The sequence below is a fragment of the Dasypus novemcinctus genome, chromosome 12 (genome assembly GCF_030445035.2).
Source record: "Dasypus novemcinctus isolate mDasNov1 chromosome 12, mDasNov1.1.hap2, whole genome shotgun sequence".
Taxonomy (NCBI): domain Eukaryota; kingdom Metazoa; phylum Chordata; class Mammalia; order Cingulata; family Dasypodidae; genus Dasypus; species Dasypus novemcinctus.
Window position 1 is genome coordinate 76,676,195 of NC_080684.1, and position 13,141 is coordinate 76,689,335.

Genomic DNA, 13,141 nt, shown 5'->3' on the forward strand with positions numbered 1-13,141 from the left:
TCGCTCATATAGAACCATGGCACTTAACTTCAGAGCATGGTAGGATATGAGCAGTAGGAAGATAGAAAAGTTGAAGGAGCAGAAGAAGGAGAGGGCTAGGAAGACTAACAGGGCTCGGGGCATTTGCTTGGAGATCCCTGAGCAAATGCCCAGTACCTTAGGAAATGCTCCTCAATGGGTCTGATATTGGTCCATTTATTTTGTGAACAATCAACAGGAAGTTTCATGAAATGAAAAGGAGAAAGTATAACTACTTATTTTGTGAACAATCAACAGGAGGTTTCATGAAATGGAAAGGAGAAAGTATAATTACCTATTTTTCCAAGCTTCCCCAATAATATTTCCCTCATTTTTCTCTGGGAAAAAGTGCTGACTTTAACCACCCAACCTCGCTTGGAACCTCGGTGCTGGCGGCCACGCACCCTGCTCTCCCCTGAGGTGGAATGTGTACTTAGCAAAGACTTTTGCATCTTGGTTCTTCCTTCTAGTCTTCTGCTGAGTCAGAACAAGTAGGGTGCATTTGTGTTGACTCTCTAGGTAAGCTCTTCTGCTTTGGCTTAGGCAAAAATCGTAAGTAGTCAGTAAAGCTCAAAGAGGTGGTGAGCAAATGTAGAGGGCACAAGTCACCATGGACCCCAAAGCTTGGAGCCGGGAATGGCCTCCAAGTCTTCTCCCAGAGAGCAGTCACCAGGGGGCTAGCAGCCACTTCCAAATGGTCTGAAGGAAGAAGCTGCCTGCCTCCCAGCTCTGAGCTCTCTCGCTTTGTCTCTTGAGCACAGGTTCTACGAGCACAGGAGGAGTTCTGTGGTGCTGAACCTACCTGGACTTGAGGTGTTCCCTGGAGACCTTCTGGTATCAGCTGGGGCTGCTGATTACTTGTACCACCCGCTTCTGCTGCTGAATTCAGGTCCTGCTCATTCTGCATACCTTCATTGCATGCTTGCTGCGGGACAGTCATGTAATAAGCAGGGGTAGTTCCAAAATATTTAATAAGTAGTGGGATATGTGCACCGACCCATCAGAATAGATGTCTGACCAATTAGAACAGACGCTAGCCATCAAATACTGGAACCAGTTGAATGCCAATATCTGTAGTGGGCATTCCATTTGTGGAGATGAATACTGGGGTGATCAATCCCCAAGTCTCAAGTTTGGTCAGTCTATTGAACTTGCAAATGATTGGGATGTCTTATAGTAGGACAGTGTAAAAATAAAGAGCCAATCTTTTCAGGCCCAAAGTCCTATAATTGTCTTAAATGATTTGCTCAGCATCTTTATCACCATTTATTGATCTCTCCCTAAGTGATGGGGGAATCTTCTGCATCTTCTCAGTTGTGAGAGAAAAGAAAAATTGTGGTGTTCAGAGTGCATGTCCATGCTTCTGGGGGTAAGCAAATCAAAGCCCTTGAGAGCTAAAAGGGATTAAAGATTATCCATCCCAGTGGTTTTTAAACTGATTTTGTTTTTAGCAGAGCCATTTTTACAAAAGAACTCTTAGCTGTAAATCCAGTCTATAACACAGATACAAGTGGAGTTACCATGCTTGAAGCTGGGTGGGTCCTAAAATCTCATCGCCAAGGCATCCTCAAAAGCTTGGGACACTTGGCCACACAGCTTGGAAACCATCAAACTGGACTTATTACTCAGTCACAAATGTGCAAAGGGAGACCCCAAAATGAGAAGTGACCTGCCTGTGGGATCAGCTGGTTTGTGTCCGAGGACTGGAATCAGGCTCGGGACTGCCCTTTCCAGTGCCCTTACCCCCAGTCTGCGTCAACCACCATGGGGTGTGCCTATCATCTACAGTGTGTGGAACCCAGAAGCCACTGGGGAAAAAATAGCATTTGTACAGAGCTCTTCATTCATTTTAAATCCCCTTTCACAGCTACTGTCTCATATCATACTTACAACAATCCTACAAACAAACCAACAGAGTTTCAGTGATCTGCTCAAGGATATGCCCCTGGAAATGAGAGCCAGTTCTAAAGTCAACATAATTCTAACTCGTGTTCCATGATGCTTAACAATTACTCTAAGCCACATAATAGCTACAACAGTGGTCCCCTAAAACTGGTCCCAGTCAACCCCTTCTGCATCACCTGGGAACTTGTCAGAAACTGAAGTACTGGGGCCTTCCCCCAGACCTACTGAATCAGAGCTCCATGGGTGGGACCCAGTAACATGGGTTTTTATTTTTTTTACAAACCCTCCAGATGATTCTCCACACTGAAGTTTAAGAAGAAACATACTAAGGAACTAGGTCAAAATTACTGCAATGTATTTCTAAATCACATTAGTTGTTCTTTGATTAGTTGTATGTTTAGTGTCATGGTAGATACCACACTGTAAAAAACATGCGACATTCTCCATCCTCTCTCTCTAGCCCCTCTTCTCAATGAGTTTAGAATATAGTCACATAACCCAAAATCATGGTCTAAAAAAGTGATTAAGCTTTGATGTACATATGACTCACCTAGGGCTATTCTTAAAAAAGAGATTCTGATTCAGCAAAACTTAATACTTAACACAGATTTTGAAACATTGTGGATTCAATACCAACTCATTTAGATCTTCCTCTGAATACATGTGAAGCTTTCCCAAGGCCCTAAAGTTAACCACAAAGTTAGAAGAGCAGAGAAGAGAGGTTTGCTAAGGACCACAGACCACAATTATGGCAATTCAAATTGAACTTAATAATTTACCATGGACGTTTGAGGGCTATGAGCTCTTAAATGCCAGGCCATAAATGGTGGAGCTGATTTGTCCCTAAGAGAGAGTCCACCTAATCTCCCCTTTATATGTGGTGTAGCAGTGCTCCAAAATGTATTCACCAAATGCAATGAATGTCCCATGATGATGAAAGAGGTTGTTGGTATGGGAGGAGTGGGGTGAGGGGGGTGAGGGGGCTGGGGGGGTTTATGGGGACCTCATATTTTTTTTTAATATAACATTAAAAAAAAAAAGAAAAAAAAGAAAAAAAAGAAAGAAAAAAAAATCGATAAGATGATCAGAATGAGTGAGAGGATAATCAGAAGACAGGTGCCTTCCAGGGGTACAGTAGGAAAACTCCCACAAGCACATTCTTTGTAGTAAGGGCTATTCAGGTAATTGTTTCCATCTGTAGCATTATGCAAAGTCTCCTGTTGAATTTGATTAGAAAGAGAAAGAAACCTATGGAGTACCCACTTTGTATAATGAGTGGTCAGAACATCTTGCCTAAACCCAGGAGACTACTTCCAGCTTTTTCTGGGTAGTATTACAAATTGATGCAACTGGCATACAAATAGAGAGGCCAGAATCCAAACCCTTTACTTTCCTGATCATCAAAAACTGTGTGATTGAATAATGACTTCCTTCTCAGCCCAGAGTAACTCCTCAGGACTACTTGAAGTGTCCAATAGCTACGGTAATCCCCAGCATAAAGATTGGTGACATGCCTTGATGTTTCCCTGCTTCAAAGTCTTGTCTACCCACATCTGGGGATTTTTGGGTTGATACAATCTCAGACTATTAAATTTGCATATGATTGGATGAGTTATGTATAGTAGGATAGGGTAAAAATGAAAGACCTGTCCTTTCGGCCCCTGAGACCTATGATTCTGTCTTAAATGAATTACTCAGCATCTTTACCACTAGTGATCGATTCCTCTCAAGGGATAGCAGAAACCAGGCTGAACAATACTTCTTGGCTGGCATGTCGTAGGTAGAGTGAGGGAGGTCAGTGACCATAACCTGACCCCTATCTCCTGTCTTTGGAAGAAGGGAAGGGAATCACTGTGCATTCTACAGCAGCCAACTGCAGATAGGCAACCATATCTCAAGGGATAGCAGACTAGGCTAAACAGACCAAATATCACCTTAAGGCAGCAATAAAACAGCAACATTTAGGCTGCAACATTGCTTCTTTCACTCATCTGCATAAATATAAGTATTCTGTGCCTTCTGAAGAGATAGAAATTTAAAGCAGAACAGGTTCTGTCTGGCTCCTTTTAAAAAGCAGGCTTTATAAAGCACAGCAATGATCTGTCACCAGTTAGTCAAGGTATAATATATGTTCTTTAATTTCACCCATCAGAGTCGAAGAAGCCAAGATGGCCTTTCTCCAAGAGAGGAGTGGTGAGTGTTGTGCAATGTCATTTTTGTTTTAATTAAGCCTCCTGTAGCTAAGAAAGTAAGAAATAAGTGAGGAGCCTCTATGTTCTCCTTCTCTCTGAATAAAGGCAGATGGCAAGTGAAATTTAAATGATATCATCAAGTCCTTAGTATTGGCTACAGAACATGCCAAATGGTGCCATTTTGTGCACGAAACAGTGCTAATTGCCAGTGGTTAATGAGCTCTGCAAAGAAACAAAACAATCCTAATATTATGATGCTTTACAGCTCTAAATTTATCACTTGATACAGCTTAGAAAGCGCTCACTTGATGAAACAAACTCGCACAAGCGTATGCCCCAGTGTGCAGGCAGCACCGTGCATATTGGAAACATTGAAAAATTAATGAGATATTACAGAAACATGTTCCACAAATACATTTCTATTTCTGGGAGAGCCGGTTGGATTAGTCCTAGGGTTTTGTTTTTGTTTTTTTAATTGATTCTTGGTTTTATTGCTATTGAAGAGTTATAAATCTAAACCAATGATTCCTAATTCTTTACCGCCCAGAAGAAGGGTTAGTCACAGTCAATACTTCTCGGCTGGGCATGTCGTAGGTAGAGTGAGAGAGGCCAGTGACCACAACCTGACCCCTATCTCCCGTTTTTGGAAGAAGGGAGGAGAATCATTGTGCATTCAACAGTAGCCAACTACAGTACCTACACGTTACTGCCAGCAGCAGCAGCAGGACCCCTTGTTCTGTTAAAAGCCAGCCCACATAGCCTTTTGGATCAGTTTATTAGTTGTTCACATCCGCTTTGGAGTTCTGTGGACACACACACATTGATTTTTTTTAAAGTCCACTAGCTCAATTTAAAAAGTCCCCAATGTTGCAGTCCCAGCTGCACCACTTACTGCTGTGTGACCTTGGCCAAATGAGTTAAGCTCCCTCAGCTTCAGGTCCCTCCTATCTAAAAGGTGATGATAATAGAGTCAGCCTCATAGGACAATTGTGAAGAGTAATTAAAATAATATCTGTGGAACATTCTCCAGAGCCTGGCACATCATAAACATGCAATCAATAGCAGTCATAATTATTAGTAGAATTCTTAATTAAGGCTTGGAAAACAACTTATTCTCATAACCATGTTTTTGAGTGACTTTTATATTTTTCTAAGAATTAAAAGCTTGTATGGGATATAGTCTAACCATTACAAGCTGCCAGTCGTAAACTATTAGTAAAATTATCACACCATTGTCACCGCTGAAGTTGATCATCAGTCGCTATCCTAGCTCCCCAAGGCTGCCATAAAAAAGTACCACCAACTGGGTGACTTAAGACAAGAGAAATTTATTATCCATGGTTCTGGAGGCCAGAAGTCCAAAATCAAAGCATTGTTGGCGAGTGTTGCCATGATCCCTCTGAAACCTGCAGGGAAGAACCCTTTGTCTCTTCCAGCTTCCGCTGGGTGCTGGCAATCCTTGGCATTCCTTGGCTTGCAGCTGCAGCCCTTCAGTCTCTGTCTCCAACATCACATGGCCTTCTCCTCTTGGTCTGTGTATATCCAAATCTCCCTGTTCTTTTAAGGACACCAGTTGTGTTAGATCGGGGTCCATCCTAATCCAGTTTGACCTCATATTAACTAATCACATCTTCAAAGACCCTATTCCAAATAGTGTCGCACTTAGAGGGCTGGGACTTCAGACTTGAACATATCTTTTGAGGGGTCACGGTTCAACCCATAACAATCACGATCACTTGGCTGCTCTTTAAGGACATATTCCCAGCAGGTCTGAGATGGGGCATCTCCTCCTCATATAGATAGGATGTGCTTTCAGAAGGGAAGGACTAAAACCATGGGTGGGGGGTGGGAAGAAATAAATAAAACATAAATCTTTAAAAAAAAAAAAAGAAGGGAAGGACTTATATAAGGAAGAGATACTTCTACAAGGTACAGCGATCGATCCATTTTTCCCCATAAAGAAGCAACTTGTTCCACACAAGGTGTTGGGTGTCTGTATGGACAAAGCATGAGGCTAGAAGTTCAGAATGCCAAAACAGCCACTATCTGCCCACAGCTGAAAAGGTGGGAACAACCTGTAAATTGGAGGGGGAAAAATGTGCTAAATTGCATGCACAATGTTGGGGGAGCAGTGGTAGCAATGCACAAAGATTTTAGGATAATTAGTGGAATGATAAGATGTTTTCAGCAACATTAAGAAGAGAAATTCATTTCTTGAAGCTTTACTTTCACAAGGTCATGCTACCTGGTCCTCTTAAAGTCAATACTTCTACTTCCCTCCTTCACCCAACTGGCCTTATTTACCAAGTAATTCATATCTATATTAACATTCATCCACATCAATATAACAAATACACTTCCGAGCTGTAATGTATTTTCCTAATCCATTAGAGATTTTTCCTTTTCCTTCCTTCCTTCCTTTCTTCCTTCCCAACTACCAATAATAATATTAGTAATCAGTAATTAAAGCAAACACATATAATATTTACCATATTGCCAGGCACTGTTTCAGTTTACATGTGTTTCTGTTTACATATGGCATGGTTTTTACATGTTAACTCAATAATTCTCAAAACAACCTAATGAGATAGGTAACATTATTATCCCCATATTAATGGTTGGGAAAACCAGGGTTCAGAGAGGTTAAACAACTTGCCCAAGGTCACACAGCTCATAATCAGCACAGCAGGGATTCATCCTTGGCACATCTGGGCAGTCTGACTCTGTGTTTTAGCCATGACACTGCACTGTTCCTCCAACTGTGGGTGTCCCCCTCACCAGACTTGGATACCGTTCATTCCTTTCTCTCATCAATATTCTTAAAGACCTGGTCTGTTCTCATCAATTCGATCACTCCAAAATGTATTTATTCCATCTTAATCCTCAATTACTTTCCAGTTCCACATCACCAGTGCCTACTGCAAATTTCCATTCCACCACCTTGCAGTTTCTAAGTTGGAGATCCGGACTTAACCTTAACTTATCACTTTTTTTTCATTCCCCAAATCTTCTCAAATATCCTTTAAATTCTTCTTGTTCCCACTCTGAACCAATGCCATCCTGGTGAAAGGAAAAGGCACTAACTGGGTCTGTGACTCTTAAAGAATTAATGTGTCAGCCAAGAGGAATGTCCCCTCCCTTTTCACTGATAGATCCACCAACAGGCTTTGGCCAGAAGGTTGGTCAAGCACGTGGAAACACACACAAGTGCCCGTCAAGACATGCAACTAGTCATGAAAAAGACTTGGTAATGGATGGTAGTGATGGTAGCACAACACTGTGAGTGTAATTAACACCAGTGAAGAGTACACTTAAAAGTGTTCAAAATGTAGGATGTTGTGTAATATATATGTGACCACAAATTTTTAAAAAGTTATTTAATATATATATACTGACTGGTGCCCACTTTCCTACAACTCCAACACTGTTTCCATTGTCTCAGCTTGTCTCTTTTCCAATGGGCAGTTGATTTTTTTATTTCCACAACACGCAGTCACTATGGTTTCAAACATCAACAAATGGCATATTTCCCCATTGCTGTAGGAGTCTCCAACCGACTCCAAGATTCTTTTGCTACTGTGGAAGCTAATAAGTTAACAATAGGTTTCTTCTTTCAAAGCTAAAACCCTACCAAAGCAACAAATACAGTTTCATTGCTGTTCCCTTTAGGGCATTCTGAAATCCTAGGGTCTCCTTTCAGACACACAGGAAACACCCACCCACAGCAGCAGATAACCTGCCCCTTCTCTCACCCTTTAACATAAAGTTAATGAACTTCCACCAAACTACTTAGCACCCTGCCAGCATCGTGGGTGCACCCCGAGGCAATAGAACAAGTTAAAAATTATTCCTAATAAAGATGCATTTGAAATGCAGCCAAGCTGACTTTTTAAAAGCTTACACATAATTTGACAGCTTCTTCCTGGTTTTGTTTGGTAAAATGAACTCTTTACATTGCAACAGAATATTGAATGAAGTGAAGAAAAAAGTGCTCATGACATTAAATGAAAATAACAACTTACAAAAGGATGAGTAACTATGACACCATTTAAAAATAAATTATGAAAAAGTCAGAAAAATGTTTTCCTTAGTTATCTGAGCATAGGCATAATGGGTAGCTTTCATTTTCTCCCCTTTGTATTTTTCTTTGTTTCCCACATTTTTTTTGCAATAATCACATATTATTTTGTAATCTGAAATAGTATTAAATATAAAATTATTAAAAGTAAAAATTTTAACAATAATAAGTGGGTTGTTCCATTCTAAGGAAACGAGAGATTCTTATCATTTTCTGGTATTCATTAGCAAAGAATTATGTTTAAAACTCTGGGCTTCATTTATCCATCTGCTAGATGAGGGGTTAAATTAAAGACACCCCAAGCCACCCTCTCATGCTAAAGTCCTATGTATGTCCCAGAGCTTAGAAAAGGCAAAACTGCAAAGGAGTTTGTTTATATCACCGCAGCTGTTGGGGTGCTGGACTTGGAGTCCAGCTATCTGCTATATGACTGCCCTGTGCTTTGGATTTTCTCATTCGTGAAAAGAGAGGTTTGGGCTTCCCTCCTCTAGAGCTGACATTCTATTGTCCCTTTTGTCAGACTGTGGCTCTGAAATGCCTTTGAAACTCTTAGTGGCTTAAAGACAAAATATGTGATCTGTTCTCACAAATGTTAAAGAATGAATTAAAGATGCTGAGGCTGCCAAAGTCGTGTCATTAAAGAATTTCTGTTCCTTCAGCAGGGCAAAGACAAGCACAAACACATAGCTGATCTGGAAACCTGCCTTTCCGCTATGAGGATTATGGACTTCAGAGGCTATGAGTTCCACAGCCTTAAGGTATCTCGTGTGTGGCATGGCTTTTTTCTTTCTTTTACTTTTTTAGTTGTTATTTTAAATTGTCAGATTATCGCCTTGTTCTAATGACAGCAAGATGTAGAGGGCTGGGAGGGCCGGACTTGCTCTAATGTACCCTGTTACCTCAGGAAAGTCATTTTACCTTAAATAAGTCTCTCTATAGACTGTGAACCCTCTAGAAATATTAATAGTTGCTGCTACTGTTTGCCTCTCTGGCCTTAATTTCCCATCTGAAAAATATTTTTTTTTAATAAGACAGTTTGTATTAGCTAAAGGGGTGCTGATGCAAAATACCAGAAATCAGTTGGTTTTTATAAAGGGTTATTTATTTGGGGTAGAAGCTTACAGATACCAGGCCATAAAGCATAAGCTACTTCCCTTACCAAAGTCTGTATTCATGTGTTGGAGCAAGATGGCAACTGACGTCTGTGAGGGTTCAGGCTTCCTGAGTTCCTCCCTTCTTGGGGCTTGCTTCTCTTTCCTCTGTGAGCTTACTTCCTGGGACTCCAGCTTAAGGCTTCAACATTAAACTCCAAAATCAAAACTCCGACATCAAAAACCCTCAACTCTATTCTTTGTCCTACCTTTTATCTGCAAGTCCCCACCCACCAAGGGGCAGGTACTAAATGCCCTACTGACATAAGAGTAGGACATTGGTCAAGTAAACTTAATCAAGTAAACCTCTGAATCCAATATAATGTCATATGCCCAGAGGTAGAGACCAGTTTACAAACATAAGCCAATATTTCTTTTTGGAATTTATCAGTAATCTCAAACTGCTACACAGTTTCTAAGGGTCTCTTTAAGCTCTTAAGTTTAAGTTCTTATTTCATGATTCTTCAGTAGTTGATTTCAAGAAACTTTTCCACGGGAAGCTGACTTGGCCCAGTGGTTAGGGCATCCGTCTACCACATGGGAGGTCCACAGTTCAAACCCCAGCCTCCTTGATCCATGTGGAGCTGGCCCATGCGCAGTGCTGATGTGCTCAAGGAGTGCCCTGCCACGCAGGGGTGTCCCCTGTGTAGGGGAGTCCCACACGCAAGGAGTGCGCCCCATAAGGAGAGCCACCCAGCACGAAAGAAAGTGCAGCCTGCCCTGGAATGGCGCAGCACACACGGAGAGCTGACACAACAAAAAGAAACACAGATTCCCATGCTGCTGACAACAACAGAAGCAGACAAAAGAAGATTATACAGCAAATAGACACAGAGAACAGAACACTGGGGCGAGGGGGAGGGGAGAGAAATAAATAAATAAATAATTGAATGAATGAATGAATAAATAAAAAAGAAGCTTTTCCAGTGGGACTTGGAATAAAAAAATTCCAATTCTGGCCTCAGGGTTCTTTGAGGGTTACTTTTCACAATAAACTGAAAAGGGCTCATGATCTTCTCAAGCATAATTTAGAAGAACATGCCTTTGAATTCCTTTTCATTTTGCACTAAAAATTGCATATGTCATACATTGCCATGCTTTGTACTGGGAGGGTATTGGCATCCCAGAGCCACAGAGAGAGAAGCTGAGGGTTGGGTCATTTGAGGAACCAACACAAAGAGGGATGCCCCAGGACCCGTGGCAGGAAATCATGCATTTGGGGATTGCTCTAGCTGCTGTAATGCCAGCCAAAGCAAAAATCAAACGGCTCAACCCATTGGGGTAGAAAATCTCTGTTCTTTCTTTTCCCCATGCGCAGGATAAGTCCTGGAACGAAGTCGTGGAAACACATCAGAAACGTCCTACTGATCAATTAGACTGCAGAAAGCAGCAAGAGGCTGTGTGGGAACTTTTCACGAGTGAATGCACTTACTTTTTGGACCATTTATTAGTTCTGAAGATGGTAATGCTGGCTTCAATTTTTTGCAGTAAATGAAAAATATTAATTTGATTCTTTAGGGACTTGTTTTCCTCTTCTGTATTAAACAAAGAAAATTAGTTCCCCTTCCCCTCTTCAGAGGCTCTTTAAAAAGTCTCATTTATTGTTTATTTTTGCTTATCTACCTGGTTGCCTCTTCATTCCTTTCTCAAACATAGCCTCTAGTATTGGTGAGATCTAAGTAAACTAGTCCAGCACCCTTCTGGTGTTGGAATCCTGTCTGCCTCACTCTCACCCTGTGTTTACACGCTCCTCACGTCATGGAGCTCACATTCCACCACAAAGGCAGCCTGCTCCATCTTTGGACAGATTCCTCTTTTAGACTTCTGACTCCTTCATGAACCACACTAGGCTAATGCTTTCTATCAGTGTCAGGGCCCTGAGGACAGATTACCAGGGCTGCCATTCACAGGTAGTGCAGTAGAGTTTAAGTATATGAGGTAATTCACAGTGTCTTCTCTGTGAAGAGCACACAGCCTTGAGGGGGTGGTGCTGCAACCCTGATCTGGTGAGGCTCTGAGCAGAGAATTCCTTGTAGAAGGACCACAGCGCACAAGGGAAGGAAGAAAATAGCTTTCTTTCCAGACCACAGGAGAGGATAGGCCACATGGCTCCCAAGGAAACCTCTGCCCTTAGGCACCATGGATTCCAGGTTACTGTATTATGCGGGGAAAAAGCACTCTGTTGGGAGACCTGAGTTCAAGTCCCAGATCCCCTGCTGACAACATGCTTTGTGCCATTAGGAAAGTCTTAGTCCTCTGTGTCCTAGATCAGGGTTTGGCACGCTTTTTCTGTAAAGGGCCAGGTAGTAAATATTTTGGGCTTTGCTAGCCATGCAGTCTCTATTGCAACTACTCAGTTCTTCCATTGCATAGTGAAAGCAGCTATACACAGTAAACAAATGAATGTGCATGGTTGTGTTCCAATAAAACTTTATTTACAAAAACAGTTTGTTTGCCAGATTTAGCCCATGGGCTGAAATTTGATTACCTCTGCCCTAAGCTATAAAAGGGGGATAACGATCTCTAACTATGTCATCAGATAGTTATGAGAATCAGATTAGTTAACTGTGTGAACTGTCAAGTGCTATACAAAGGCCAGTTGTTTTCTTCAAGTAATATTTATTGTTAGTTACAGTCCTAAGAGTTTACCTACAAAATTTAAACCACAAAGAAATGCTATGAAAAAATTGAAACTTTAAGACTATATCAGTTAGGATGTTTCTAGGAGCAAGTACCAGAAAACTAGGTTAAGTAATAAAGGATTTTATTGGCCTATGTGACTGTAAAATCCAGAGGTGGAAGAAAATGCAAGGATGGTTTGATCAAGGGACTCAAAACCAAGGATGAAGTTTCTTTCCATCTCTCATTCTCGCCTTATCTCATGTCTGGCTTATCAGGAATTCACAAAATGGCTGCTGCCCTTGAGCCCATACAGAGAGGGCAGAGGATCGCTTCTTAGCATTTATGACAAAAGTTTTGAGAGTCATTCTGATTGGACTGGCTTAGGTCACATGCCGACCCCTGAACCAGTGATTCTGCTAAGGATGGAATGTACTGATTGGCTCAAGGCAATCAAGGCCCACCCCTGGGTGTGAGGTCAGCTTCCCGCAGGGCACAAGTGCTGGATGGGGAAACATAGAAACTGAGGTGAAAACCAATAGATGCTGAGGTGAAACCAAGGATGCTGTGAGGCAAGGGGAAGAGGTACACTGAGGCTGGGAAATAACCAATAAAAGTTCATTCCTGAGGACTGTCTAAGCTATCCTGCCTCCCTTGCCCTAATAACACAGAACTTTCTATCCCTCTGTAACCCACACACACTTTAAAAAGTAGCATTTTTGTTTAAGAAAAGGTTAATCTGAGTTGATTTATTCTTAAATGTCCAGGTATATTTAGCATAGACATGAACTTCCTTTTATACAATCAATAGGAGTTTCCCAAGGAAACTTGTAAATTGAATTCTTAAATAGTAAAATAAATATGCTGAAAAATTCAATATGTAAAAGACACATATGTTCCATAAAGCAAAGGATCTTTTAGCCAAAGGAATAGAAATAGTTCATCTAAATTTTCCCAATTTATCTATAATGATGAGTTCTGTTTCTTAAAATTATATATTTTAACTGCTTATATTTCTACAGATTTCTGGAAAACTAATGTATGGATTTGAGAGACTCTAAATCAATGGTTCTTCAAGTGTGGTTCCTAGACCAAGCAGTATGAGAGCCTTTGGGAAATTGTCAGGGAGGCACATTTTCAGATACCATTATAGACTTACCAAATAAGAAACTCCTGGG

The 13,141-nt window shown here is 41.2% G+C and overlaps 1 protein-coding gene across 6 annotated transcripts in view; it reads left to right on the forward strand.

Moving 5' to 3' along the window:
* PLEKHG7 (pleckstrin homology and RhoGEF domain containing G7) overlaps nucleotides 1-13,141 on the forward strand; it is a 55,741-nt gene that overhangs the window by 15,049 nt on the left and 27,551 nt on the right. For 5 of the 6 annotated variants that reach the window (XM_023589208.3, XM_023589202.3, XM_023589207.3 and 2 more), the window contains 4 exons: nucleotides 780-907; nucleotides 4,076-4,116; nucleotides 8,853-8,951; nucleotides 10,663-10,806. In XM_023589208.3, coding sequence (XP_023444976.2) covers nucleotides 780-907; nucleotides 4,076-4,116; nucleotides 8,853-8,951; nucleotides 10,663-10,806 — 412 coding nt within the window. The remainder of the gene's footprint in view (nucleotides 1-779; nucleotides 908-4,075; nucleotides 4,117-8,852; nucleotides 8,952-10,662; nucleotides 10,807-13,141) is intronic. The other variant, XM_023589203.3, reaches the window with a different exon arrangement.